Genomic DNA, 26,414 nt, shown 5'->3' on the forward strand with positions numbered 1-26,414 from the left:
TAAAAAGTATTTTTAAAACTTGCACCCATCATTTTAGATGTTTCTTTTGACAAAATCAGCATTTTCTTACAGCTCATAGTTAGCCCAACCATACACTGTACATTTCTTCAACATAGATATTACGTCTCTTACCCCTTGCTGCATGGAAATCACGCAGAGGCTGTTAATGTATTTGGGGTCAGTTATGGCGGGTGAGGATTTGTGTCATTTGTTTTAACTGCTGGAGTTCTTTGTGCTAAGAGATTAGTAATAAAAAGCCCCCAAACCATAAACAAAGTGTAATACTGGCGTGATTAAATATATGACATATTACTGTGGAAATGTTATTATTATATAGCAGCTATATTATAGATATACTGATAGAAATGGTATTGTGCAAGTTGTAGAGTAAGAGAGTGAGCGATGTATTCAAACACATGACTGGCTGTTCATTGAATTTTTATTTTTATTAATAAAAGCTACAATTTCAGTTTATTGTGAAATTTATGCCATACTGATATAGTGAAATTGATATTTTGTGAAATTAGGCAAGTATTACTTGGCAAGTAAATTAAAGAACAACACTACAACAACTCATAGAAGATGTAGATTCATAATTTACAAGCATACAGACTACCATTAATATTGCATTGTTCCGCACTGTGTATTTGAAGCACAGTGATATCAGGTAAATAACACAGTGTGGAAGGCTGACAGTATTGCCTTTCTCAGACCCAAATCTAATTTTTCGAACCTATAGAAAGGAGACAGTAACATGTTTTTCAGTCTTCACAGTAGAACACTGATTGACACATGTTCACCCATAAGGACAAGTTTCAGAAATGAAAGAACATTCTAAATTGTTGTAGATAAAGAACAGGTCATACAGACATGTGTTTGCCTTAATTTTACCGAACGCCAATTTACTAGTCAAGGAAATAAGTAGATAATTGGATAAAAAATTTCCTATACAGGTGTTGAAATGGCCCCTGAAAAATCCAAATGTCATTTCTGTTGACCATGTCTAAATTTAGGTCATACCTATGATATATAGTGCAGGAAATATCCTAGAGGGCATCTGTGTATCTCTCTGTTTAGTACAGAATCTGATGAACACTCAGGTTAATTAGTAAGCAACTATTGCGCAGATAGCAATATGCTTTAAGAGCATTTCAGAATTGTTCTATTGTCTTTGTGATATTGTTTAGATCTAAAATATTGAAAATGAGTTTTGGGATGAGATTTTCTGTTGTAATAGTTCCTGTGCTATTACATTTGTATTTTTATTATATTATGCGGTGGAATCAATCTCTTGGTTTTTTGTTTTAATGGCCATCTTTATTACTGCAGAGCTGCAACTAAAGCACATTTGTATCAAAGTCTCTTAAACATAAAAAAGTTAATTACTGTTAGGCAGATCAGAGTTGCAGAGAACCATACCATCTGCAGACAGTAGGTCTAGTGCATTGGTCTATAGGATGCACAGCTCACAGAGGGTGTACTCCATTTACTGATGCCAGGTGGCCCTTACTTAGAACAGTGGTATCATTCAGTACCATGCCGATTTTAAGCATATTTCTATATATACTTGTATTTATGAATAAATGTCATATGTGTATGTTTTTATGATTATTTCAGCAAGCGTCAAACATAGTTAATGCCTAATTAGGGATGGGTACTGAGCCACACCTTCTGTATATTAAACATATTTTAGCTTGTGTCGATTATGTGCAGAGACTGGCAATGAAAAGTTTAGATATTAGTACGGTATATTAACAAATAGGATATATAAACTTTCATTAGAGGTGCATTTAGTATCACAGTCTACCTGCACTAGTTTCACAAGAGCCTCACATCACTACTATATACTGTATTCTAACAATTAGATGTTTGGATCGACTACTGTATATATTGGAATTGCCTCTCCCACTTCAAAGTTGTTAAGGAATAGAAATTCCTGTTTATCTGAGCTGCCAGCTATGCATTTCTGCTGCAACCATGTGTAGGATCAATCCTGCTTTTCAACTGGTTGCTAGGTAGTAGCAACACGCTTCTCTTCAGCTCCCAGTCTGGCAGCTGTTCTGTTACTTACCACACCTATGCAGCTAATCACATACTTGCCTACTCTCCCGGAATTCCCGGGAGGCTCCCGAATTTTGGGGAGTCCTTCCGGACTCCCGGAAGAGTAGACAAACATCCCGGATTTGCCGAAATTCACGGCATTGAATTGTCTGACTTTTGAGCTGCCCACTCCATCAGACAAGTGCCAGACTACTCTGCATTAACCCCAGTTATGCCTTGCTGCTCACTTACTCCAACTGTGTTCCGTGCACTCCACCGGGCATGTGATGGATCAACAATTGCTACCACCCAAGCTTAAGTCCTGGGACAACTGAGTACTGGGGAACATATCTAGTTCCTTGGAAAGGGGTCTGCTAAAGGTGAACACCTCATGAAAAGTTATAGCAGTTGAGGATACTCTGCCCTCAACACACAACATACTCACTCCCGTTAGACCCAATCGTCTACATCCCCACCATAATATGACCGTGATAAAATGTTATTGTATTTTTAATTACTAATCCTTAAATTGATATTACTGCATACAGATGAAGTGGAACATACAGAGGAAAAATTTGTGATAATTATATACAGTATATATTTTACAAAACAATTACAATTTATTAGGGTTTAATGAAGCCCCAGAAAATTATACTGGCTCTGAATTAGGCATTTTCTTAAAATCTGCATTCATATCCATATATGCTTCCCATTCACCCCAACCAGTTTGGTGGTTTTAGCGTTAGCATATAAAAAAGGAACAGCTTTGTTTACAATATAATAGCAATGTATTTGCCATCTCAATTTTGTACACGCCATCATTTCCCAGAATGACACAAATTCAACAAAATTGACAGGCATCATTTCTAAAGCTATAATTTTTGCTAAGTGTGTGATTGCGAAGAATGCTCTACTGTGTCCGACTATACTTTTTACCTTTATTTAACGCCTCTGGCAGTGCAAATTGCCCATGATAGCCATGACTGACTTGAAATTTTCATTCCAAACATTAAGTGATGATAACTGAGAACTGAGAGTTCCCTCGTCACAATTGTCATCAGGTGCAACTTTAGCCCCAGGACAATTGTAGTGTTTCACATCATCACCCTCATCACTATCAGCAAGGACAACAACACCAGATATACAATCTACATGTTCATTTTTAATTTTGGAGCTGCTTGTTTAATAGATTGTAGGGGATGGAGAATTAGCTGCCGTGGCACTGTTTGGTGTTGGGTTATTGGTTTGGCCTATTAATAAGTACACTTTTCTGATACAGTATACATTTTCCATGGTATATGTGGGGAGGGCAGAGTTGTGCTTCTCAGTTATGATTGGTGAAGTAGGCTATTTTGTTGTATGCTTATGCTCTATGGCAGCTGCACCTAGTTGCATGTTTTCTCAGTTACCATGGCTTGATGCAACTTTGCAAGCAAATTCTGAAAATATCTTGTAAGTGTAATTTTATTTTGTGAGGCTAATGTTACAACCGACAAATGTTTGCCACCCATACATTATTTTTTTGTTCTAAATACATAGGATGAGAATGCAACCGACAAATATAGTTCTTTGCACCAACAGTACATTGCAAGAAATCCAAACAATTGATACAGATACTATTCTATTGTTTGGATATTTGTATGCTAAATGACATATGGCAATTTTAAAGAATTAAAATCTAGGAAATTAGGGACATGTTGCAACAATATATGGCATAGATGATATATATTTTTAAACAGTTCAGAAACGCTTACATAGTAAGTTTATCAGCAACAACATGGCAATGTTAATTTTGTATTAATATTTGTTGTGTAATCTAGATAGTCAATATGAGAGATATCAAGAACTGTAGTTGTGCAGTATTAGACACAAAAGCAGAAGAGCAGACCTGCACTGAAATCAGTAATAGCTGCTATGTAAAATTTGAGACTGTAGCCAGGTTGGGAACTGTAATTATTATTCCATTACTGGAGAGACTGCAATAAGATGTAGTAGAATGCATGTTATAGTGACCTTTAGCAACCTTGTCCTTGTAACTATAGTATAATATAATATCATAAAGGTGCAATTTCAAGGACAAATGTCTGTAAGTTTAGATGTATGTGTCTAACAGTAGCAGCAAACATATTTCTTTTTAAGTTTTACAATAAGGTAAAATAAATCAAATAACTATTCCTCCATCTATGCATGTGCCATTATTGTTATTATTGTTATTGTTATTATTATTATTATTATTATTATTATTATTAATAATAATAATAATAATAATAATAATGTTATTTGTATAAAATGTAACTTTTTGGGAATTTTTCAGTATAAAATTACCTATTAGAACAGCAATAACTTAGACATAGTAGCATCCAGAGCCGTAACTAGGGTGGTGCGGGCGGTGCCGTCGCCCCAGGCGCAAGCCCGAGGGGGCGCAGCAGCCGCCCGCTACCTTCCCCTCTGTGTTACATAGTAAAAAAAAAAAAATCTAAAAAAAATTTGTGGCCCCTCCACGGACTCGCGGCACCCGCCCCCTTCCCCCCTATGAAAAAAAAGCTGGCTCCCTGTCACTGCAGCATCACTGATGATGTCACCATGCTGTCAGTGCAGAAGAGCCAACACTGCGGGGAGCTGAGAACAGACCTTAAGTAAGTGAGGGGGATCTGTCAGCTCCATTAGTTGTTCTCTCCCTAAGCACTGGTCTGTTATATCACATGCTGTGTGTTAGCAGGTCTCTGCTTCCAGGACTGCCCCTCCCAGCATCCCCAGCTCCTCCTGACAGCCATGCGTTCCACCAACACTCTCACCTCTGCTCCTGATAACTATGACTCCAGTGCAGTCTCGGTACAGTACAGAGCCCCCATCATTGACCTTTCCTTGCCCTGCATATCAGTTCCCTCTGTTTCTATCCAGATATGTTTCCCTCCCTTCTGATCCCTGACACCTGTCAATTCTGACTCCTGGACCCCTGAAATACAGCTGTAACCTCTGCACCCTCTCCATCACAGGAATGCTCTCTGTATAGTATGGCGGTGACAGGAATGCTCTCTGTATAGTATGGTGGTCATAGGAATGTTCTCTGTATAGTATGGTTGTCATAGGAATGCTCTCTGTATAGTATGGTGGCCATAGGAATGCTCTCTGTATAGTATGGTGGTCATAGGAATGCTCTCTGTATAGTATGGTGGTCACAGGAATGCTCTCTGTATAGTATGGTGGTCATAGGAATGCTCTCTGTATAGTATGGTGGTCACAGGAATGCTCTCTGTATGGTATGGCGGTCACAGGAATGCTCTCTGTATAGTATGGAGGTCACAGGAATGCTCTCTGTATAGTATGGAGGTCACAGGAATGCACTCTGTATGGTATGGCGGTCACAGGAATGCTCTCTGTATAGTATGGAGGTCACAGGAATGCTCTCTGTATGGTATGGCGGTCACAGGAATGCTCTCTGTATAGTATGGTGGTCACAGGAATGCTCTCTGTATAGTATGGTTGTCATAGGAATGCTCTCTGTATAGTATGGTGGTCATAGGAATGCTCTCTGTATAGTATGGAGGTCACAGGAATGCTCTCTGTATAGTATGGAGGTCACAGGAATGCTCTCTGTATGGTATGGCGGTCACAGGAATGCTCTCTGTATAGTATGGAGGTCACAGGAATGCTCTCTGTATAGTATGGAGGTCACAGGAATGCTCTCTGTATGGTATGGCGGTCACAGGAATGCTCTCTGTATAGTATGGCGGTCACAGGAATGCTCTCTGTATAGTATGGCGGTCACAGGAATGCTCTCTGTATAGTATGGCGGTCACAGGAATGCTCTCTGTATAGTATGGAGGTCACAGGAATGCTCTCTGTATTGTATGGCGGACACTAGGAGGCTCTTTATATTGTATGTATGTGTGTGTGTGTATGTATATATATATATATATATATATATATATATATATATATATATATATATAATAATTTCGTGTGATGGTGATAAGGGGGCACAATGTGATAAAGATGGCTCTATGGCACGGTGTGATAAAGGAGAAACTGTGATGGAGGGCACAGTGGGATGAAGTAGCCGTGTGATACAGATGGTACCGTTACAATTATGTTTTAATTTGTTTCAGTGAGTTTTATTTAAAAAAAACAATTCATTTGTTATACAGCTAGCATGTGACAGCTGCATTTAAAGTACTTTGATTCTATGGAGGCTTATTACATAAAGATCCTTACAAAGCCAGACCGTGAAGAATGGGGAGGGAGGGGTTTCAGTGCGGTTTAGAACTTGTAAAGCGCTAGCCACGCCCCCACAGTAGGTTGGCCACGCCCACTCGACTATTGACACTCCCACTTAGATGGGGGGTGCCGGTGCCCTGTCTCGCCCAGGGCACTAAAATGTCTAGCTACGGCACTGGTAGCATCAGTGATTGTGACACCATAAAAAGGCATTATTCAATCATGTCTCCGCTTGACTTTGAATAATACAGCAGTGAATTGCTGTTTCTTAAAAATATTAATAATCAGTGTACAGGGCTTACTAGATACGGCTAAGCCTATATAACAATGGAATAAGTATGTTACCACAACATTATCAATTGTATTATCAATATTCTTTGTATTGTGCATATATCTTTTGTCTACATCCACAGAACCCTCTTAGTCATTTCTTTGCTGGATCATGGCTATTCAAAAAGCCTAATGCCATATTGAAATGGGTATTTCACATTTAACTTTATCCAGTCAAACTCCACCCTTGATCAATATACACGTGTTAAGCCTGTTTCAGAGTGTTTGAAGCACCAGTAGAAAATCAATATTTACTCCTGAGCTTTTATTATACGTCAGTGCAAAATGAATACTTCTGTCATTGAATTTTCTATTTCCAGGTCGAACAGAAGCCAGAATAGAAAAGATGTTCAAGTCAATTAGCAGTTAGTGGTTAGAATCGGGAGTCAGCAGAGTTAGTTTATGGGGGGTTTTCACAGCCATGTTGGAAACTGCCTAAAAATGTGCAACGGAGCAATGTGTGGATGTTAAAAAGCAATTTCTTAAGCTTTTTGTTTTCCTTCATGAAATGATATTCTTTCACAAACAAATATTTTTCTATTTAAAGAAATACAAAGATCTATTGCCAAGTATTTAGAAAAGAACATGTTGTTTAATGGCTCACCTTCAGACAATACTTTAATAGAAATAAGCAATTTTACTATAAATGATTGTCCTTTATTGTCTGCATTGATAAATGTTAACTTAAACTAGTTGCACATTGGGGCAGTGAAGATCACTAATACTGAAATTAAAAGAATAACTGATCACTGCTTTAATGAAATATATTGACATAACAGAATATAGTAGATGGCTGTAAATTGAGGACTCCATGTAAAATAGAAATTAAATAGAAAATCATTAGTAATGTATTGCAAATCATCAGTGTATAGTGAATAATTATCTTGTAGGCAAAATAGATTGTCTTTTTAAAATACACATTGGTCTGCTGTGCTTCTGAAATATAGTGCATAATTTAGAATAGTTACTCATTTATTTATAATGCTGTTTGATTTGCTGAGGTGTGTGTGTTCGGATTATGAAATACACAAATAATGTCATCAAAATAAGAATGTACAGCAGTAGTCCCTGCATTTGTTTGTGATCCATTTACATATGATGTGGAGAAAATAGTGCTGGATACCTGATAGGAAGAATTATGCTCAGAACTGGAATCCTGAATTTACGATACATACAGCAACATCGGAAAAGGACAAACATTTTGAACTATACAATTGACTGAATTACCATTTGGACACTGTCAGAGTATGGACAGATTTACATGTCAGTTTATGGTCATATATTGTGAGTTTACAGTTCAAGCATTGGCGTCTAATTGTAATTGGCACAGATAGACAGACAGAATCAGAGACTTAGCACTGTTGACAGATATTGTAGCAGTAGGATTTTCTGCACAGGTAAAAACCACACTGTGAGCTCCAGGTATAATGCAGAAAGGAACATATGCAATTCTGAAATTGCTTAGTTAGGACTATTTAAATAATTTTAAAACATTTTCCCACACTTGAGTTGTTCTCATTTGTAGGTCAGGACTTCACTGTAGTTTAGGATTGCCTCACTTTTCATCACTATCCATGCCTGAAAATGCAGGGTTCAGCGAATCACAGGTTTCTGGTTGAAATAGTCCAAAAAATGGCTATTGGAACCATTAGTCCCTTTCCTCCTTGTTGCCTTCTCTTGTTAGGTCCAAGATACTCTGTCTATGGTGTAGCTACATAAATGATTTAATTCACCCAGTGCTATTTACAGTACACAATAATAATCACACTTTTCATATCATTTTTATGATTCTTTTGCACTTTTCAAACACTTTCAGTAACTGTACATATTTTTATCTGCTTCTATTGACTTTATACCCATTATTAGGTCTGTGACAAGAGGTCTTCAAAGTCTGGTTTTGAACAGTGTCTTCTGCTGTCTTCCTGCTGTCATTGTATTGAATGCAAACTTATCTAGAGCTTTGTTTATTCAGATCCATCCTGTAGCAGAAACGTCTTTGTAGACTCACGTAAAATTAAAGAGTGATCTGTTGTCTGCTTATGTGTGTGTGCGTGCATGTGTGCCTCTGTTTATTTGCCAGGCTCAGCAGCTCAGGACGAGTGATGAATGATATGATATATGTCTGCTTCCACCTCTTATAACACATTGTGCTTTGTAAAGGATGCTTTCTCAAAAGGTGTTTCATAAAGAGTTGCCCTGTAGCAATTCACTGTTTGGAAAGTTCCTTTGAAGTTGCTCTAAATTTATTTCCTTGTCTGTCCCAACAATATTTTTGTTCCCTTAATTAAATCGCACAGTACTCTGTATGTGGTGCCATTATTTGCAGCTTTAATTACATCTATAATCTATATGAGATTGCAGGCTGTTCCCAGTGGCATCCAGTTCTAATCACAATAAACATACTAGATCTTTGACTGCTTGTATTGTTGTTACAAGTTATTATGTATTGAAACAATCTAACGATGCTACATAGTTATATGGGTGGTTTTTTTGGTGCCCTGCACAGTTTATACAATTTGTTAAAGCCATTTTCTTGCTTACCAGCAGGATATCACCTACTCTGCCTCTCTACACAGGCTGCTCAGCTACACAGTTATATGGTGTTACATTAAACATGGAATATTTGTTTTTTGTTTTTTTTTAAATTGCAGAAATTAAGCATTTAAAAAACCTTGGCCCACCGCTCCGAAACCACCCTTTCTCTTTCGCTGGTTGAGTGCAGTTAGCTCTCCAGCCACTTTTCATAGACATAGATGTTGGCTTGTAATGTAAAATAAATTACTTATGATTAGGGCTAAGGTTTCAGGGCATTTCATTAGGCTGATGATTCTATTAACATTGTGAGATTTGCTTTGTGTGTTTAATTCTTAGGTTTACTTTACAGTTGCACAGCTTCCACATGGTGGCTATGGATGGCTAAAACTTGCTGACATTGCAGTAATGGCACCAGGACTTTTTCTATGAGAGAATTGGGTTTTCATGTCTTCCCTGTGCTTCATCAGCAATAGCTAACTGGTTTACATGCCAAATAACAGTAAAACACAATTAAAACTTATCTAACATTGCTGAGAGGCAGGGGAGACGAAGATAACATCACCCACCAGACAGAGAAAAAAAAAGTTTAGACATAGCTCAATATGGTACAAAAATCCCTCTCTATCCCATCAATAACAATATAAAACATATTTGGTTGAGTTAAATAAAAAGGTATTCCCATTTGAAATGACCCACTGCTAAAAGAAAGATTCGGTCATAATAGAGCAAAATATATTATATTTCACAATCACCATGAATTGTCCAGTACTGCTACCACCAAGATTTGAATCCTACACTAATACAATCCAAATGTAAGTTAACCAGAGTTTTCATAAACCAAACAATATTGTGCATTTCAGTTATGGAGTGCTTATAATAACCAAACAATATAGCACTTGAACCCCTTAAGAACACAAATACATAGCATTATATAAAGGAGTTTAATATGACAAAAAGTGTCACAATGCTGAAGGTATAAAAATATGTAATAAAATGACATGCAATAAAGTTGAAAAAAATAAAGACATGACAACAGAAACGTAACACATATATGCAGGTAATTTGTTGGAAAAAGCTAGAAACTCAAACAGAACTTCAATAAACAATTGATTGCCTTAAATTTGATAATAGATACGTTTTTTATGGTTTTTAAACAGATCTATTTTGATCCACTGGTCCACTGCTCCCCTTCATGTGATGTCACTCAATGAAGTCTTGGGAGTGGCTAATTGAATTTATGACCTTGGTTGCTTCTTTTGTGTGCAAGACCATTTCTAGTGATTAAATCTATAAATTATGATATCTTGCCTTTGGAACATACCAACATCATAATAGCAATAAACAGGTCATACATTTAAACACATATAGTTATTGAACATGAATTATGAAGACACTTGATCACTATTGTTTCCCTATTGGCTAGCATTTAATTTTGGCATATGTCATGGACCCATGTACACTGATTAGAAATACTTAGTGTCCACACTAGGTCTTAGCATTTGCTGTGCCATAAGAACTTATCTTACAAGCTGTTGGGTTGGATATTCAGCCTTTCTAACTGTAAAAATTTCCCGACAGGACAGTGACCACAGCAGGGTACAAGGAGAGAGCAAAAAGGCCAGGGGAGTTTGTCAGCATAGTTAAACTAACCCCTTCTTTACTTGCATACAGTGAGTTCACATGTTAAAAACAAGTCTTTTCTGGGTGAGTAATCATTTATATACAGTATAGTTTTATTTTGCTAATTTGTGGCCATAATCATGACAAGTAGTTATAGAAAGAGACACGTGGTCAATGTCACAATCGGACAGAAATGTTAGACAAGCCAAAGTCAGGGTTACAGGCAGACAAAATACTAGTTAAGATGAGACAAAACCAGTAATGGAATTTAAAACTGGATTGCAGGCAGAAAAATGGTCAGGAACAAGCCAAGTCAGTAATGTTACAAATAATGCAAACACAAATACAAGCACTAAAGCTCAAACGCCATAGTATACAATGAGTTGGCTTCTAAATTTGGTACTTGCTGACATCCACAGAAGCCAACGCCTGTCATCTCTTTTAGCATATTACAGTAATCTAGAAAAAGTAGTAGGAGAGGTAACATTTTTAACATTGGCTTTTTGTTTGACAATTGATGGCACAGGAACAAAACATTATTTTCTTCACAGTTTTTCCAATAAGGTCATGCACCTTGGAAACATCATTATTTATAGTTTGTAACTGGACATAATATCAATCAAAGAGCTATATTTACTTTTGCTGATTAGGAGCAGCCAAGTTCCAAATATGCAAACTTAAATTAAGATATGCCTACAGCAATAGTTTTTGGATTTTTTCAGCCAAAGTTATTTTAAAATTTACTTACATAGATGTATTAATATCACACTCCTAACCAAGACTTTCAGGAGGGCGGTTAACTATTTTTAACAAAATGGAAATATGCTGTGATCATGAAGACTATAAGTTAATTAATGAAGACAACAATTTGTCCATTCAGGAAAAAATAGGTAGTATGTATTACAAATACCATAATTTAAATCAGGCCTGTCAAAGATGTAGACATCGCAGCTTGGCTTAACGTTCTATAGACTCTGATGGATAGCATAATCTTTTGAACCATATTCAGCTCGTGGTAAACCTTGGAAAGTACTGTTTTAATTATATATGTTTTTGTGCTTACTCATCCTGAAAGTATAACTGCTGTACAGGGATTTCTTGCTTGCGTTAGGAGCTCCACATTAATTGGAGCTTTTAGGCCCAAATATGACTTTGCAAGCTGGTAGCGTTCAAAGATTAGGTGGTGGGTGTTGCAGGGGTTAATTATAAAACCCAGGGTGTTAAGTATCACATTATACAATTGATCTTAGGTTTACATTTGATATGCAGTCTAAAGAAAAGCTGCAGATTCATTCATTTTCTGTTTAAGCTCAGAAATTCTATTTCTTACATACTTTTGGATAGCCTATTTCATGGATTTTTTTTTTGTTCTCTTGTGTTATAAAGAACATTGGACATCTGTTTTATAGAATGTCAATAAAGCATGCTGCCAATGACAGTGCTTTTTTACAGAATAAAACACAGATTAATGAATGCATGTGTTTTATTTTTGCAATGACAGAGATGGAGAAATTATGATCCTGGGAAGCAATTCCAGTTCCTCGCTTGGAGAACAATAGCTTTTGGCAGAGTCAAATCACAGGGCCAAGATGTATTGCATGTTTCAGGAAACAATGGTTTGGAGAAGAAAATACAATTGCATAGTGATTATACCATAGTTTAGACACAGGAACAGATTTCCGTGAAATTAACCATACAAAGACTCCTGAATGGTATGATAGAGTATTGGTATAAAGTGAATAGAAAAAATAATTAGGGTTGTTATAAAAGAAGTATTGAAATATTGATCATGATAAGTTGTTTCGCTTATTGTGGTATTGATAGGGCAGTGGTAGAAAACACCCTACTCCTGAGCAAGCACAGACGGCAATTATGAGAAAGTTGTAGAAATCCAGTTCCAAAGAAAACAAAGAAGCAGAAAACTGGGTATATGATGTAGTTTTGGTGTTTGTATGTGGATGCTGGGCCAGTATTCATCACTGGTATGAACTAAGCTTAAAAGACAACTAAATTCCAAGATTAAAAATTTAAGATACGAACAATGAAGATAACATGCACCATTCAATTTTACATAGCATCCCACTGCAGCTCTGCTAGAAAGTAAAGTATTATATTCCCACTCTATTACAGACAGTTTAAAGACATCCCACCTCTTTAGGGTAGTGTGGCTTGTTTGTGATTGTTTCCCCCTCTCAGTGATAAATTATTTTTTTTTTTTTTAAATAATATTACCTAGGCAGCTGAGCATTACTCTTTTGCCCAAGCGATGCTGGCTTGTAGATTTAAAAGTTAACATAACAAGCCATAGGCACTGACAATAGGGCTTTTTGCCCTTTGATAAATGGATGCCAGTGTCATGATAGTTTCTGATTCAGGTCAAAAGGCTAGGAGTGCAATCACTGGACCTGCTTCTGTGTATGACTCAACCAATCCACATTTATGTAGAGCAAGTCTGTTTATGTCTAGCCACCAGTCACTGCTTGTTTAATTAGAGGACCAACCTCTACTAAAGAGGAGTGAGAGCATTGTGGACATATTTAAGTATAAGCACCTCACTTTATTTTTGTATATTACTGAGCTCACAAATACACAGTCCTTGATCGATATATATATATATATATGTATATATATATCAAATAGTGGTTTTGCTTACATTCAAAACACTTCATGTAATGTTAAAATGTTTTTGGTGTCTGCTGTGCTGTGATTGAACATTTTGAAAATGTGTATCATAGACCAATGTATGCCTCTCTTTACTAATTTTTAAATATGTCGAGGTAATGAGGTATTTTTTAAAATCAACATTGCCAAAACCGAACTCATTGTTTTCCCTGATTTTAAATCTTCATCCCACCACATTGCTGGACTGGGACTAAAAATCGTCCCTTGCATTTAAAGTACACAGGCCCACCTTAGTTCCAGCAGGAAAGAAACTGTGCGCCGAAACGGGCGTGACCACATTGTGTTGTGGGTGTGGCCAACATGGGGCATTGATAGATACTTCATAATAAAACATTACATTTATCACGTCCTTCCAGCCACATCACGCCATCTTCCCGACACATTGTGACACCCCCAGCCCACTATACATATCTATGCTTCTGGTGCTGCTGACATCCATCATGGTGGGAACTTCCTGTAGAGTGAGCAGGGAAACTCTTAGTCTCACGTCATTACCAAATCTTGTGAGACTTAGAGCTCCTCGGCTTGCTCTGCATGAAGTGTCCTATCCTGGGACTGGGAGCAGCTATCTGCTCCCTCCTGCTAACCAGAGCTGGATTAACGCTTGGGGGTCCCTATTTTGTAACATGGTTATCATTTTAGACAAATATTATACAAATACACAGGCAATACTGTGTGCAATACTGTTAGTTGCACGTAGCTCTGCCTTCACAAGCAGTACAGTGTGAAGCGGGACATATACCTCCCAACTGTCATTGTAGTCTGACCAAATCTCACTAAACAAGACAGCCACCAAGATTCAGGACAGTTGGCAGACAGTCCTGTTCTCTCCTACCTGTTTTTGTCACTGTCACCTGGATCCTGGAATGTTGGAGGCCCTATTTGGGAAAAAAAAAGGGTACATTTAATTTTGAAAACGCCAACCAGCCCTGGTGTTTAATAAATACAACCCATGTTTTATAATTAGGCCTCCCTCCAGCCTCAACATTAAAATACTAGTATTCACATTTAATTTCCCTCCTTCCAAACCCCAGCAATAAATTAAATAGCATTTACATTTAAAAAAAATATACCTATTTCCCGCAACCATCACTGCCATTAAATAATTCATAATCACAGTTAATAAATAGACGTTATTTTTTTCCCAAACAGCTCCACTTTCAATTAATGACCCCCAAACCACCCCAACATTAGATTGCTAGGCCCCAATATTAAATTAAAGTGACCCATAGCACCCCACAAATAAAATAGCACCAATTAAATAATTAGACCCCACCTAAACTCCAACATTAAATTAATAGCCTACTACCCACATTATATTAACACTCTCCCCCTTCCCTCATGCCTGAGTACGTGTTCCCAATTGATATTAAGCCACAATAGAGCCCACAAATCATATTATGCCATACAGTAGAGCCCCAAATCATATTATGCCACTATAGTGCCCCCAAATCATATTATGCCACAGAGTGAACATATTAACACCACTAAATGATATTCGTATAAACTGTGAGTTTATATAAATATTTACTATAAATAATTATGGACTATACAGCATCCTTTGTCTCCCCCCCTTTGTGGCATCCTCTCTCTTACCCCCCCCGTGTGGCATCCTATTTCTTCTCCCACCCCCTTGTGGCATCCTCTCTTCCCTCCATGTGGCATCCTTTCTCCCCCCCTGTTGGCATCCTCTCTCTTCTTCACCTGTTTTCTGTCTGGCACCCTCTCTTTCCCCCCCCCCTTGTTTTCTGTCATCTTCTGTTGGTTCCTCTGACAGCGTGCAGGACCCTACACGCAGCACATGTGATCTGGTGGCTGGTTCCTGGGGAGGAGCCATCCACCGGGAAGCCTGTCACTGATTGCCCGGGACCTTCCCATATGCCCATCGGCCCTTCTGGCATGTGCCAGATGGCCAGTCCGGCCCTGTTCCACTTTGATCTCTCTATCACTGTTAACATCACCATCTCTTCTGTTATCCAACTCCACTGCCTGGATGTCACCTTCGACTCCTCCCTCTCTTTTGCCCCCACATTCAATCTCTTGCTCAATCCTTGTCACGGGCACTAGGAGTCTTTACCCAGGGATCACCAGGTGATAGGCTTACCAGAGCAGTATAGGTGGTAATATGGTACTCTGGTAGCAGGGTGATCACGGAACAGGAAATAGCAGATGATGAGATGCTCAGGAAAGTCTATGACTAGCAGCACTGGCAATATGGAGGTAGTAATACACGAGGAACTGTATGGACAAAGGACACGTGAAGGTAGTCAGTGGTCTGCGGTAGCAAGTTGTACCACTGCTATAGTGAGGAGGAATGTCCAACAGAAACGAGGAGGTGATGAGAGTCAGCGGTCTGCGGATAGCAAGTTGTACCGCTGTCTGAGTGAAGGAATGGAATCCAAGTGGAGGTATCCGGGGAGTCAGTGGTCTGCGTTAGCAAGTTGTACCACTGCTATGTGAGGGGATACTGGAACAGGTGAAACTGTAAACAGGAGTCAGTGGTCTGCCACTAGCAAGTGGTACTACTGAATATATATGTGAGGAGGTGCACGGGGAGAGACTGCAACACAATATATACACGGGCACCTTGACTTTGATCCACAGTAATATGCACAATATAAATGTATAAATGACTGAACAACACTGCCAATATAGAAAGTCTCTTGAAGCAATCCGGCATGAGATAACACAGTCAATGATGGCAGTAGAGTCAGCAGATAGTACACTCCAGAGGAGAACCAACACAGTCCAGCAAGGTATGCAATACACAGCACAGTCAATGGGAAGTATGCATACCGTGGTTCAGGAGAAGGCAGTCAGACAGGAGTGCAGAGATACCTGAAGGGCAGGAGGCCCGCAGGATACAAGTCCCTGGATGGGTGAAGCAGGGGTCTAGCAGGTGCAGCGCACAGGTAGGTAGACCAGCAGGGAACACAGGAAGGCGTGGAGAGCGGATCAGCAGTAGATGGATGAGTAGCGCTGAGAAGTAACAGCAGCGGGTCTCTGCGGGAACACGGAGGTAACCAATAGCAACCAGCAGGTGCAGTAACGATGGGACACCGGAGCAGAGTTGAACTGGAACAGATGATCACGGAGAGTAGCGGTTAGCAATAGTGGCAGCAGACTCAAGGAAACACGGTAGAGTTGACAAGGACTGAAGACTGAAGCGCACAGAGGCAGCGGGTAGGAATCAGTTAAACAGTCACGATGAAACACAGACGGGTTGCAGGTTGAAGACTGTAGTGCACGGAGGCAGCGGATAGGAATCAGCTAGCAGTCACGATGATGAAACACAGACGAGTAGCAGGTTGAAGCCTGTAGTGCACGGAGGCAGCGGATAGGAATCAGCTGGCAGTCACAATCATGAACAGGTGAGTGGATGTGGTTGAAGCCTGTAATGCACGGAGGCAGCGGATAGGCATCAGCTAACAGTCCCAATGATACATGGTAGAGTTGAAGTGATTAGAAGACTGTAGTGCACGGAGGCAGCGGATAGGAATCAGCTCACAGTCACGATGATACAGTAGATGGTAGAAGTGGTATGGGAACCACAGTAGCAGAAGTGGTTTGGAAACCACAGAGGTAGAAGTGGTTTGGAAACCACAGGAATCAGCAGGGCTGAATAAACAAGGAAACACAGGAACACCTTCAGAGACTCATGGGGAATGAGACTCCAAGATCAGGCAATGTGGTGATGACCACAGGTGCTTAATATAGGGAGGTTGCCTGATCTGCCAATTAAGTTAAAGGAACATACACTGGAGGTATAGAAAGGGCTGCGCATGCGCAGTCCCTCAGGATGGAGGACGTCCACGGTTCCTAATAGTCCGGGAAGAAGCACTCACAGTCCGGTGAGTGACAGTACCCCCCCTTTTAAAGGTGGGCACAGAACGCCTGGAACCGGGCTTGTCCGGATTTTTGGAATAAAACTTCTTCAGAAGGGCAGGAGCATTAAGATCTTCAGCTTTGATCCATGAACGCTCTTCAGGACCAAAGCCCTTCCAATGAACGAGGAAACGGAGGACTCCTCGCGAAATTTTTGCATCCAATACCTCAGTAATCTCGAAATCCTCCTCCTGATGAACTTGAACTGGCTGCGGTGCTGAGGGAGGAGTCGAGAAACGATTGATAATAAGAGGTTTGAGTAAGGACACATGGAAGGCATTGGAAATCCGAAGATTCTTAGGAAGAAGAAGTTTAACACATACTGGATTGATAACTTGAATGATCCTATATGGACCAATAAAACGAGGGGCGAATTTCATAGATGGAACCTTCAAACGAATATTTTTGGTAGATAACCAAACCCGATCTCCAATTTTTAGTGGTGGAATAGCCCGCCTCTTCTTATCTGCGAAAGACTTATATTTGTTAGATGTCTTCTTTAAACAGGTTTTGACCTGAGACCAGATATTTTTGAAGGTCTGACAAGCAGTCTCCACAGCAGGAACTTGGGTGGGTGGGAGGGCAGGAAATTCCGGAAAAGACGGATGGTGACCGTAAACCACAAAGAATGGAGTTTTGGATGATGACTCATGGTACATGTTGTTATGGGCGAATTCAGCCCAAGGGAGCAATTCTACCCAGTTGTCTTGGTTGGCTGAAGAGAACATCCTAATAAAAGTCTCAAGATCTTGATTGACTCGTTCCGTTTGTCCGTTAGATTGCGGATGGTACGATGATGAGAGTGCTAATCGTATGCCCAAGGTTTTACAAAGGGCCCGCCAGAATCTGGAAACGAATTGTACTCCTCTATCTGACACAATCTCAGACGGACATCCATGGATGCGGAAGATTTCTTTAATGAAATGTTCAGCCAGAGTAGACGAGGAAGGTAAACCGGACAGAGGGACGAAATGAGCCATCTTCGAAAATCTGTCTACCACTACCCAAATAGTATTGTGATTCTTACTTGGTGGCAAATCAGTAACGAAATCCATACTAATATGGGTCCAAGGCTTGGACGGAATGGGTAGTGGTCGCAGCAACCCTGCTGGAGTTCTGCGGGAGGATTTGAACTGAGAACATAAATCACAGGAAGCAATAAACTCTTTGACGTCTCTCCTCATTGAAGGCCACCAGTAACTACGAGAGAGAATCTCAAAGGTCTTATGTTCACCGGCGTGTCCAGAAAAACGAGAGGCATGGAACCACGAAAGGATTTTCCTCCTCAGAGTAGGAGGCACGAGGGTCTTCCCAAATGGTAGCATTTTGGTGGATGAAGCAGCCAGAGAAATACATTTGGGGTCTAGAATAGCATGGTTGGGAACCTCTTCTACATCAGAGGACGTCACAAAAGCTCGAGATAGAGCGTCAGCTTTCTTGTTCTTAGCAGCTGGTTTGAAGGTTATAATTAATTCAAAACGGGAAAAGAAAAGAGACCATCTTGCTTGACGAGGGTTCAGGCATTGAGCAGATTGCAAATATGACAAGTTCTTATGATCCGTGAAGATCGTCACCGGATGGCGAGCTCCTTCCAACAAGTATCTCCATTCCTCTAATGCAGCTTTGATGGCCAGCAACTCCTTGTCCCCGATAGTATAGTTTTTCTCTGCGGGCAGAAGACCCCGAGAGTAGAAGGCACAAGGATGTAATTTTTGTTGCTCCGAGCGTTGGGAGAGAATAGCTCCTAAGCCCACATTAGAGGCATCTACTTCTAGGAAGAAGGGGAGTGTCACATCAGGTTGTCGCAGAATGGGAGCAGACGAGAAGGACTCTTTGAGGATTTGAAAGGCTTGGAGAGCCTCAGATGACCATTGCTTAGTATTAGCCCCTTTCCGAGTTAAGGCCACAATGGGAGATGCAATGGATGAGAAGTCTTGAATGAAGCGTCTATAGTAATTGGCAAAACCTAAAAAACGCTGGATGGCACGAAGAGTAGTTGGCTGAGGCCAATGTAGTACAGCATTTACTTTGTCTGGATCCATCTTCAGGCCAACTCCGGAAACTATATACCCCAAGAATGGAATCTGGGGTAACTCGAATGAACATTTTTCCAATTTACAGAACAATGAGTTTTTCCGTAGTCTGGAGAGGACCTCTGCCACATGTTGGTGATGAGAAGGCAGGTCCTGTGAGAAGATCAATATGTCGTCCAGGTAGACAACGACACATACATATAATAAGTCCCGAAAGATCTCATTGATGAAACCCTGGAAAACCGCGGGGGCATTACACAGCCCGAAGGGCATTACTAAATATTCGTAATGCCCATCTCTGGTGTTAAACGCGGTCTTCCATTCGTCACCGGAACGGATTCTAATTAAATTGTAGGCACCACGAAGATCCAATTTAGTAAATATCCGAGCTCCCTTGATGCGATCAAATAGCTCAGTGATCAGCGGAATGGGATACCGATTCTTGATAGTAATGGCGTTGAGTCCACGAAAATCTATACAAGGGCGTAATGATCCATCCTTCTTTTTGACGAAGAAGAACCCAGCTCCAGCGGGAGAGGTGGAAGGTCGAATGAACCCACGCTGGAGATTCTCCTGTATGTACTCAGATGTGGCTTGAGTTTCAGGTAACGAGAGAGGATAGACCCGACCCCTGGGAGGAGTCTTGCCAGGTAGAAGGTCGATCGGACAATCCCAAGAACGATGAGGAGGAAGACGTTCAGACTGAGCTTTATCAAACACATCGGCAAATGAAGCATACTGAGGAGGGAGTCCCGGGGAGGAAGATGAGATGGAAGATTGCTGTACTTTAAGAGGAATAACTTGAGAGAGACAACGATGGTGACATTCAGGCCCCCAAGACGTAACTTGAGGGGTGCGCCAGTCAATCTGGGGAGAATGACATTGAAGCCATGGAAGACCTAAGACAATCGGACTTGTCGTAACAGGAAGAATTAAAAACGAAATTTCTTCATGGTGTAGTACACCAATCTGAAGGGTTACTGGAGACGTACTCTGGGTGATGAGACCATTGATGAGACGTGATCCATCTATAGCCGTCACAGTAATGGGTGTTTTTAAAGTGATCACTGGTAGGGACCATTGATTCACTAGTGATTTAGAAATGAAATTTCCTGCTGCTCCGGAATCAATCAATGCCTGTGACTCAAAGGATTTGGTAGCAAAGGAAATCGTAACATCGAAAGCGCAGACTTTAGATTTCATAGACAATGGAGAGGACTCCAGGGACCCTAACTTCACCTCTCCAGAACTAGTTAGGGCCTGGCATTTCCCGATTTCTTAGGGCAAGAACTGAGCATATGTGTGGAATCAGCACAATAGATACAGAGTCTATTCTTTACTCTTCGTTTCCTCTCTTCTAAAGATAATTTGGAACGTCCTATCTCCATGGGAATCACAGAAGGTGAAACTGGACGAAATTGAGGGTTTAAACGAAGAGGTGCTTTAGCAGAAGTTGTTTTCTCAGATTCTCTTTCACGAAATCTCATGTCTACACGATGGCAAAGAGAGATCAAATCTTCTAGTGACGAAGGAAGCTCTTGGGTAGTCAGTGCATCTTTAATTTTATCGGAGAGCCCCTGCCAGAAGGCGGCAACTAATGCTTCAGTGTTCCACTGAAGTTCAGAGGCTAAGATCCTAAATTGAATGACATACTGTCCTACTGTATGGGAGCCTTGTCGCAAACGAAGAATGCTGGAAGCAGCGGAGGTCACACGACCTGGTTCATCGAACACACTTCGGAACGTGGAAATGAATTTGGCACTATCTTGTAGAATTGGATCGTTTCTCTCCCACAGAGGGGAGGCCCAAGCCAGGGCTTGTCCAGAAAACAATGAGATAAGATAGGCCACTCTGGAACGATGGGTAGAAAAATTTTGAGGTTGGAGTTCAAAATGGACTGAACATTGGTTAAGGAAACCTCTACAAGTTTTGGGGTCCCCGTCATATTTTGACGGAGTAGGCAGGTGAAGCGTAGGAGCTGTAGACACCTGGGATGGCACTGGGGAAACGGAGGAAAGCACAGGAGCTTCAATACTAGCTGTAACAGTCTGTCCAGATGTTCCTTGGGAGGTTAACGATTGGTAACATTGAAGTAACAGCTGTTGGCGAGCATCCTGTTGCTCCACACGGCTGACCAGATGCTGCAGCATCTCCTTAGCGGTAGGTTCCGTATCTGGGTCTGTCATGGCCTGATCTTACTGTCACGGGCACTAGGAGTCTTTACCCAGGGATCACCAGGTGATAGGCTTACCAGAGCAGTATAGGTGGTAATATGGTACTCTGGTAGCAGGGTGATCACGGAACAGGAAATAGCAGATGATGAGATGCTCAGGAAAGTCTATGACTAGCAGCACTGGCAATATGGAGGTAGTAATACACGAGGAACTGTATGGACAAAGGACACGTGAAGGTAGTCAGTGGTCTGCGGTAGCAAGTTGTACCACTGCTATAGTGAGGAGGAATGTCCAACAGAAACGAGGAGGTGATGAGAGTCAGCGGTCTGCGGATAGCAAGTTGTACCGCTGTCTGAGTGAAGGAATGGAATCCAAGTGGAGGTATCCGGGGAGTCAGTGGTCTGCGTTAGCAAGTTGTACCACTGCTATGTGAGGGGATACTGGAACAGGTGAAACTGTAAACAGGAGTCAGTGGTCTGCCACTAGCAAGTGGTACTACTGAATATATATGTGAGGAGGTGCACGGGGAGAGACTGCAACACAATATATACACGGGCACCTTGACTTTGATCCACAGTAATATGCACAATATAAATGTATAAATGACTGAACAACACTGCCAATATAGAAAGTCTCTTGAAGCAATCCGGCATGAGATAACACAGTCAATGATGGCAGTAGAGTCAGCAGATAGTACACTCCAGAGGAGAACCAACACAGTCCAGCAAGGTATGCAATACACAGCACAGTCAATGGGAAGTATGCATACCGTGGTTCAGGAGAAGGCAGTCAGACAGGAGTGCAGAGATACCTGAAGGGCAGGAGGCCCGCAGGATACAAGTCCCTGGATGGGTGAAGCAGGGGTCTAGCAGGTGCAGCGCACAGGTAGGTAGACCAGCAGGGAACACAGGAAGGCGTGGAGAGCGGATCAGCAGTAGATGGATGAGTAGCGCTGAGAAGTAACAGCAGCGGGTCTCTGCGGGAACACGGAGGTAACCAATAGCAACCAGCAGGTGCAGTAACGATGGGACACCGGAGCAGAGTTGAACTGGAACAGATGATCACGGAGAGTAGCGGTTAGCAATAGTGGCAGCAGACTCAAGGAAACACGGTAGAGTTGACAAGGACTGAAGACTGAAGCGCACAGAGGCAGCGGGTAGGAATCAGTTAAACAGTCACGATGAAACACAGACGGGTTGCAGGTTGAAGACTGTAGTGCACGGAGGCAGCGGATAGGAATCAGCTAGCAGTCACGATGATGAAACACAGACGAGTAGCAGGTTGAAGCCTGTAGTGCACGGAGGCAGCGGATAGGAATCAGCTGGCAGTCACAATCATGAACAGGTGAGTGGATGTGGTTGAAGCCTGTAATGCACGGAGGCAGCGGATAGGCATCAGCTAACAGTCCCAATGATACATGGTAGAGTTGAAGTGATTAGAAGACTGTAGTGCACGGAGGCAGCGGATAGGAATCAGCTCACAGTCACGATGATACAGTAGATGGTAGAAGTGGTATGGGAACCACAGTAGCAGAAGTGGTTTGGAAACCACAGAGGTAGAAGTGGTTTGGAAACCACAGGAATCAGCAGGGCTGAATAAACAAGGAAACACAGGAACACCTTCAGAGACTCATGGGGAATGAGACTCCAAGATCAGGCAATGTGGTGATGACCACAGGTGCTTAATATAGGGAGGTTGCCTGATCTGCCAATTAAGTTAAAGGAACATACACTGGAGGTATAGAAAGGGCTGCGCATGCGCAGTCCCTCAGGATGGAGGACGTCCACGGTTCCTAATAGTCCGGGAAGAAGCACTCACAGTCCGGTGAGTGACAATCCTGTTGCTTCCAACAAGGGAACACCGCACGCATCTGGCCCTTCCTATCTCATGATGCCACCAAAACCATTATCCATGAACTCAGCATTTCTTGTCTTGATTACTGTAATCTTCTCCTCACCTGCCTCCCCCACTCCCAACTCGCCCCCCTTCGCTCTATACTCAACGTGGCTGTGAGACTTAACTTTGTCAGGATTCCCAGCATGAACTCCAGAGAGATTGATAATTTAAAAATAAAGTGTCTTGATTAGGCAGAGCTTCATATGTAGAGAATGGTGCAGTAAATGATGCAGATAAATGGCAACACAGTTCAAGACAACAGATACAAACTGCAGGACTGTCAGTATGGCTTGAATAATTTAGGAAGTCACAAATGGTAAAAAATGCAGTACAGAGTAACCGGATACCAGACCTAGCTCAGAGGCTGGAGTAGCAGAGAAGACTAAATACACAGGATGTTCCATGGTGTCAGGATACCTGGCAGACTCGGGAGGCACAAGGCACTGGATGAGCCATAGATGGCAGGGTACGTGGTTTACTCAGGAGGCACGAGGTACTGGAAGAAACACGGTAGACAGGTTTTGCCAGGAGGCACGAGGCACTGGATTTATACCTGGTGTGAAAATAGAGGAGGGTTAGTCAAGCCAAAGAGTCAAAACCAAGAGAGCCACGAAGGTACCAGGGAATGAGCTGGAGCGTAATCAAGAAAGGAGCCTGGTTCTGGGTCAGAAGATAAGCGGCAAAACTAGGGACAAGCAGGGGTCAATACCAGGAAGTCAGACTGGAACAGGACACAGGATACTCTGGAGAATAAGTAGTAGCAAGCAAAACAACAATGAACTGCCACAGATTACTAGGAGAGACAGGGACGGCAGTAAACAGGCAGATCCTGACAATCTTCCTTTCACGCCGCCCCTCTTCTGCTGCCCCTCTCTGCCTTGCCTTACACTGGCTCCCGTTCCCCTACAGAATCTTTTTCAAATACCTCACCCTCACCTGCAAGGCCCTCTCCCACTCCACTGCCCCATATATCTCCAACCTCCTCTCCATTCACACTCCCTTCCGTTCCCTGCAGCCCAATGACCGTCGCTCCAATCTGATTGCCTCATCCCACGCCAGAATTCAAGATTTCTCCCAGGTTGCCCCCCTCCACTGGAACGACCTCCCACAATCTATCTGTCTGTCCCCTAATCTGTGCTCCTTCAAATGGGTACATTAAAACTCATCTGTTCCTCAAAGCCTACCAGCCATCCACCTAACCATCTCCATGCTTGATTGCCTCGCCTCTCTCTTATCCTGTCTCTGTACGTGCTCCTCTCCACGAGACACCCTTTGTGCCTGCAGTCTGTTTATACTTCCTTTAGTATGTATGCTCTTACGAGCAAGGTCCTCTTCCCTCCTGTCGCTCTACCACCTATTCTCCTCCAACTTCACTGTCATAGCTATGCTTGGAGCTATTGGAGTCTTGGTCTTACTTGTTTATTATTCTGTACTGTTTCACCCTGTATGTTTGTACTGTGTACGGCGCTGCGGAAATATTGTGGCACCTTATCAATAAAGAATAATAATAAAGAGTGATATGTGTCTCTAGATTTTATATTTGACATTTGAAAGAAAATGTGATCTTGTTAAAAACTTTCTCTCTTGAAAAGTTTTTGAAAATCAGTAAATCACTTGGTTTACTGTAACAATATAATTTTCATGGATAATGGCTAGATTTCTATATGTTGTTTGTAAGGTATTTAGGACTTTAATTTACCTGTCAATCAGTTATTTATATACATGTATGCAGAATGTTCAGAAATGTAAAAGGAAAAGTGTTAAATAATTGCTGCTGTTCTGTTATTTTGTCATACATACAGATATGAACACTATGGGGGGTATTCAATTGTCCGTGGGTTTGAGCGTGTAAATTACCGCATTGACGGTTTTTCCGTGCAGGATTACCGTAATAACGGTAATCCTGCGTGGACCGCAGGATTTTCGGCAATCCCGCGGACAATTGAATATGCCCCTATGTGTTTTATCCTGCAATGAGGAAATCTGCTAAACAACTTTAATGAGGAGGGGAATGTCAGTGACAGTGTATGGGACACAAGGGTTAATTATTACATTTGTTAGTGGATTGGTGCTGCAGATTATGGGAAAAAATCTGTTATCCAGAAAACACTGCCTCCAAGCTTTTCAGATAATAGATCCCATATATGTATGTCATTATTCATTTATTTATATATATATGCGTTTATACATAGGGAATTTAGAATTAATGCTGTGATATAAATATATATATATATATATATATATATATATATATATGTATATGTACTGTGCTTCCTTTTGTTTTCATAACATGTGATATCATAGTTATTCCCAAATAGAAATTTACTCTATCAAATCTTTTTTGTTTTAATAAAATCCTGCTGACATTTCAGGTTGTACATCTACTGTGCACTTCCTGTTCTGTACTCTGAAATTTGTGGCAGAACAGGAAGCGCACTTACACACCCATCCGATGGGGACTCACTCAAGTTAAGGTAAGTAACCTTGGACCTTTTCTCTTTTTTTTTGTGTCCCAGAGGACCTGTTTGCATCCTTAGCAGACCATCCTGCCAGACTACCATCTGTTGAACCTTTTCAATTAATTTCTAAACACACATCCCTATGTCCCAAAATACACACAAACCACTATATTGAACTTTATATATTTTAATAAGTTAAAATAAAATACAATATTTGACATATTATGTTTCTGATTCATCTGTTTTTGTCATCCAAAAAGTCAAATTTTGTGGGATTTTTTACCTCTAAAAAAATATAACCAAAAATTAAAAATGTAGAATAGTTCACCAAAATTAGATAAAATACAAAGTTCAGTTACCCTGAACTGTATAAATGTTTCTACAGTTTAGTACTTCAACAATTTAACACTTGTCAGATTTAAACAATTGTCAGTGTTGAAGTCCCTTCTTTGTAAACTTTATATTATTATATTATATTATTTTTCTGTAAGACACAGTTGACCAGCCTTTCTCAACTGCAGCCATAATAACCACATATAGCA

At 41.0% G+C, this 26,414-nt stretch overlaps 1 protein-coding gene across 4 annotated transcripts in view; it reads left to right on the forward strand.

Moving 5' to 3' along the window:
- PARD3B (par-3 family cell polarity regulator beta) overlaps window positions 1-26,414 on the forward strand; it is a 1,062,783-nt gene that overhangs the window by 617,312 nt on the left and 419,057 nt on the right. Inside the window, exon 20 of one of the 4 annotated variants that reach the window (XM_075180193.1) lies at window positions 12,245-13,338. The exons of the other annotated variants lie outside the window; for them this stretch is intronic. Within the exon in view, the coding sequence (XP_075036294.1) occupies window positions 12,245-12,302 (58 nt within the window). The 3' untranslated portion in view covers window positions 12,303-13,338. Of the gene's footprint in view, window positions 1-12,244; window positions 13,339-26,414 lie in introns of those variants that run through there. 4 annotated transcript variants of the gene reach the window in all.

This window comes from Mixophyes fleayi, chromosome 7 (assembly GCF_038048845.1).
Source record: "Mixophyes fleayi isolate aMixFle1 chromosome 7, aMixFle1.hap1, whole genome shotgun sequence".
NCBI lineage: Eukaryota > Metazoa > Chordata > Amphibia > Anura > Limnodynastidae > Mixophyes > Mixophyes fleayi.